Consider the following 3,441-nt stretch of genomic DNA (forward strand, 5'->3'; position numbering starts at 1 on the left):
CTTTCCTGAGGAAATGACTGTTGCTGGTGTTTGAGACAATTATTCCCCTTATAATCTCTCTGTAGGTTCATTTCTAGACCATATTCAGGAAAGAGAATGAGAATAGCTCCTTCTATTTAATTTATCCATTTCTTTTCCTCATTTTCAGATTTAGAGATTATTTCTCAATGAAACAAATACCACATTCAGAGAAATAATCTATCCCATATAGGGTTGTATGAAATACAAAAATAATAAGTGAATTATGACTTATTCAGACACTTTACAAGGAATACAATCATCAAATCTTACAATGTGCCCTTAAATGTTGAATTTCTGACTGCCTTGCAGATTTCAGCTATTAGCTTTTAACCACAAACACAATTTGCTTATCAGTTGAGGTTTTTAAAAATAGACCTTTAATAAAAAATAAACATTTTTTTTGTGTGTGTGGGAATTTAATTTGTACTAATCTCATCAATGCCTAGCAAGAATTCATGAACTTTTTAGCACAAAGTTCAGCTATCATAATCTCACAGATGTCAAAGTAGCAACTTTCTCTCATTACTATACGTACATACAACCTTGAGTTACTCAGGTTTGTAATGGTGGCTCTTTTATTTTCTTCCTCCAAAATTCAGTCAATTTTGAAATAGAACATGTTGTGTTTAGTGCATTATAGAACTCCTTGAGGAGCTCTGGTAGCATAGTGCCTAAGGCATTTGATTGCTAACCAGCAGGCTGGTGGTTCAAACCAACCAGCCACTCCTCAGAAGGAAGGTTGGACAATCTACTTCCGTGGTGATACCATCTCGGAAACAGGAGTCACTATGAGTCAGGTCTGACTCAACGGCACATTAACAACAACAACAAGAACTCCTTGGCATTTCTTTCTCAAATATGAAATAAATGTGAGAAAATACTTAAAAATTAAAATAAAATAGAAAATCTTACATGATATTGTTCACAGTTTCTCCCCCACAATCAGCTCCAGGTTTCAATTTGCAGGTCATGGTCTCACAGCAAGAGTTGGTACATTCCTTAAAAACACGTACACAGTGATACAAGTGGGTTCAATACTGTTCTTCCCACAGAGCTGCTTCATAGAATTCCATGAACAAAATGGCAATGAAACCCCACTTTTCAAATTATTTTGCTATGCAAATTCCAGTGGAAATGACCAAGAAAATTTGATAATAGGGAAAAAAAAATGTTATGAGTAATAAAATCTACCTTCTCAATAGTCCAGAACAAAACTGTCAATGAATTACTCCAAATAAATTTGATCTCAAGGATATTATTTTTCAGTAATTCAAAACTTTAAGGAAGTACACACACACACACACACACATATATAATGCAAACTACTTTAAAATAAAGGGAAAACAAAAAAAAAAATAATTTTCAATTAATTTTATCAAGCCCAAGCAATCCTGGTAGTCAAAAATGGTAATGAACTCACCCAAAACCCACCTCACCCCCACAATTTTCACTTATGAGTATACAGCAAAAAGTTGAATGAAATATAAACAGAACTTTGGTTTATTAATATAATGATTCTCAATTAAAACTCTTTTTTTTTTTTTACAAAAAATGCAAGAGTAGCGAATTTACCAAATAAGTAATATAATTCAATATATTAAGAGACTGAGGGGGTAAGAAGGTAATATTATTTGGATACACAGTAAAACTCAGTTGATAAAATAGTTGGGCAATAACTTTTGTAGTGATACCACCTTGGAAACCCAAGGAAGAGTCTCTATGAGTTGGATCCTACTTGATGGCAGTGAGTGCATGTATGCATTATTGAGTTATCTAAGTGTATATAAGTAAACCACGGACAGAATGATACACCACAATAATATAGAAAATCTATCTAACCAATAAAAAAATATATTCAATTATATAAAGAATAAGACTAGAGTTATTTATTTACTATATTTTTACAGAAATTAAAAAAAAAATACTTTGAAATGTGGAAAAGATATGAAAGTGTAATGATAAGAAAGAGTAAATAAATGTTAATTATTTGTATATAATGGGAGCTCTGGTGGTATAGTGCCTAAGGCATTTGACTGCTAACTAGAAGGTGGCTCAAACCCACCAGCCACTCCTCAGAAGGAAGATCTCACAATCTACTTCCTTAGTGATACCACCTCAGAAACCCAAGGAGAAGTCTCTATGAGTTGGAGCTGACTCCATGGCAGTGAGTTTGGTTTTCTCATTTTATTTTTATATAATACAAATATCTATCCAGAGAAAACAGAAGATCAGCTCTAAAAAATTAGGTGAATCAGTAAGATAGCTCTTTAAATTATAATATTAAAACACATCAAAACAATAGTAATAAGTTAGAATCTAAAACAATATGGAAATATTACACATACTAGTAGCAAAATGATAAATAGAAAAATACTTCATGATGTTTTTATGTGGTACAATTGTTGTTGTTGTTCTTGTTAGGTACTGTGGAGTCATCTCTAACTCATAGTGACCCTATGCACAGCAGAACAAAACACTGCCCAGTCCTGCGCCAGCTCCATGATCCTTGCTATACTTGAGCCCATCCCATAGCCACTGTCAATCCATATCGTTGAGGGGCTCCCCTCATTTGTGGACAGTGACCTTACAAAGCATGACATCCTTCTCCCTTCTGATAACATGACCAAAGTACGTGAAACAACGTCTGGCCATTCTCACTTCCAAGGAGCATTCCAGCTACACTTCCTCCAGGACAGACTTGTTAGATCTTTTAGTAGTCCATGGCACTTTCAGCATTCTTTACCAGCACCCCAACTCAAAAGCATCAACTCTTCTTCAGTCTTCCTTATTCATTGTCCGCTTTCACATGTATATGAGGTGATTGAAAATACCATGGCTTGTGTCAGGTGCACCTTAGTCCTCAAGGAGTCATCTTTCCTCTTCAGCACTTGAAAGATGTCCTTTGCAGCCGATTTCCCCAGTGCTATACATCGTCTGATGTCCTCTACTGCCTCCATTGGCATCATTGTAGAACCAAGCATTACAAAGTCTTTGAAAACTTCAGTCTTTTCTCCATTTATGTCTATGACGCTTATAGGTCCAGTTGTGAAGATTTTTGTTTTCCTTATATTGAGATGGAATTCACAGTGCAGATTGTTTTATTCAATCTTCATAAGTAAGTTCTTTGTGTCATCCTTACTTTCAGCAAGGAAAGTTGTGTTGTCAGCATATTACAAGTTGTTAATGAGCCTTCTTCCAATCCTGATGCCACATTATTCTTCATATAGTCCAACTTCTCGTATTATTTGCTCAGCATACAGATTGAATAAGTATGATGAAAGTATACAACCCTGATGCACTTCCTTCTTGATTTCAAACCATGCAGTGTCTCCTTGTTCTGTTCAAACAATAGCCTCCTGGTCTATGTACAGGTTCCTCATGAGTACAATTAAGTGTTCTGGAATTCCCATTCTTCTCAAT

The 3,441-nt window shown here is 35.0% G+C and overlaps 1 protein-coding gene across 1 annotated transcript in view; it reads right to left on the minus strand.

Annotated features, from left to right (window-relative positions):
• Nucleotides 1-929: 929 nt before the first annotated feature.
• Nucleotides 930-3,441, minus strand: part of ADAMDEC1 (ADAM like decysin 1) — a 102,907-nt gene continuing 100,395 nt past the window's right edge. The window contains exon 13 of the mRNA XM_007938784.1: nt 930-1,019. Coding sequence (XP_007936975.1) covers nt 930-1,019 — 90 coding nt within the window. The remainder of the gene's footprint in view (nt 1,020-3,441) is intronic.

This window comes from Orycteropus afer, unplaced genomic scaffold (genome assembly GCF_000298275.1).
Source record: "Orycteropus afer afer isolate SDZICR_OR568_19922 unplaced genomic scaffold, OryAfe1.0 scaffold00053, whole genome shotgun sequence".
NCBI lineage: Eukaryota > Metazoa > Chordata > Mammalia > Tubulidentata > Orycteropodidae > Orycteropus > Orycteropus afer.